Source organism: Cynoglossus semilaevis, unplaced genomic scaffold (assembly GCF_000523025.1).
Source record: "Cynoglossus semilaevis isolate Cse_v1.0 unplaced genomic scaffold, Cse_v1.0 C19026592, whole genome shotgun sequence".
Lineage (NCBI taxonomy): Eukaryota > Metazoa > Chordata > Actinopteri > Pleuronectiformes > Cynoglossidae > Cynoglossus > Cynoglossus semilaevis.
In genome coordinates this window covers 1-772 of record NW_007588352.1, presented here as the reverse complement: position 1 = coordinate 772, position 772 = coordinate 1, and the positions used below count along the sequence as shown (strand labels likewise).

Genomic DNA, 772 nt, shown 5'->3' with positions numbered 1-772 from the left:
CTTCTCTCTGCAGGAGTTTACGCAGTCCTGTTTAGGTCACGACGCCAAACTCCGACCCACGGCTCACGACCTTCTGTTCCACCGAGTCCTGTTTGAGGTCCACTCCCTGAAGCTGCTGGCCGCCCACTGCCTCATCAACAACCAGTGTGAGTTTCTCACCTCCTCGTGCCAAGCCTCCTCTCACATATTTAACGTGTCACATCTCACGTTTGCTTTAATGCTCGTACAAATTCTCACGTTGCGTCTTCAGACTTGCTTCCAGAGAACTGTGTGGAGGAGAAAACCAAGTCCTTCGACCCCAGTGCCATCATGGCAGAGATCAGACACGACGACAGACAAGGAGTTCAGCTCAAGTAAAACCTCATCACCTCCTCTCATCACCGTTTGTCAAACACACTCTCGTCATCGTGCTTCTCACAGAATTTGTTTTTTTTCCTCCATCTCTACTGGCAGATATTCCCACGTTTCTCCTTTGGAACTGGACAAATTTCTGGAGGACGTTAAGTACGTGAAAGTACAGAGTACTGTTTGTATTTGCGGTATTTTAATGTGGAAATAATTGAAATATTTTGTGCATATTTTTTTGTCTCTTCAGGAATGGAATTTACCCGCTTATGAACTTTGCTTCATCCCGGCCTCATCCTGTCCCTCGAGCTCTGTCCTTGTCCCAGGAGCAGGTGGAGACGGTGAAGACGCCGACTCCAGAGCCCCAGGAAACAGAAACTAGAAAGGTCAGTCGCTCGGAGTTAGTCTGCGTTTTTTTTTTTTTTTT

At 47.4% G+C, this 772-nt stretch overlaps 1 protein-coding gene across 1 annotated transcript; it reads left to right on the top strand.

Annotated features, from left to right (window-relative positions):
• Positions 1–7: 7 nt before the first annotated feature.
• LOC103399413 (nuclear receptor-binding protein 2-like) lies at positions 8–755 on the top strand (the record flags this gene model as incomplete). The annotated part of the gene is made up of 4 exons (XM_008338107.3): positions 8–146; positions 251–353; positions 454–504; positions 596–755. Coding segments are annotated over 4 exons (453 nt in total), but the record flags the coding sequence as incomplete, so codon positions are not given.
• Between the last annotated feature and the right edge of the window lie 17 nt (positions 756–772).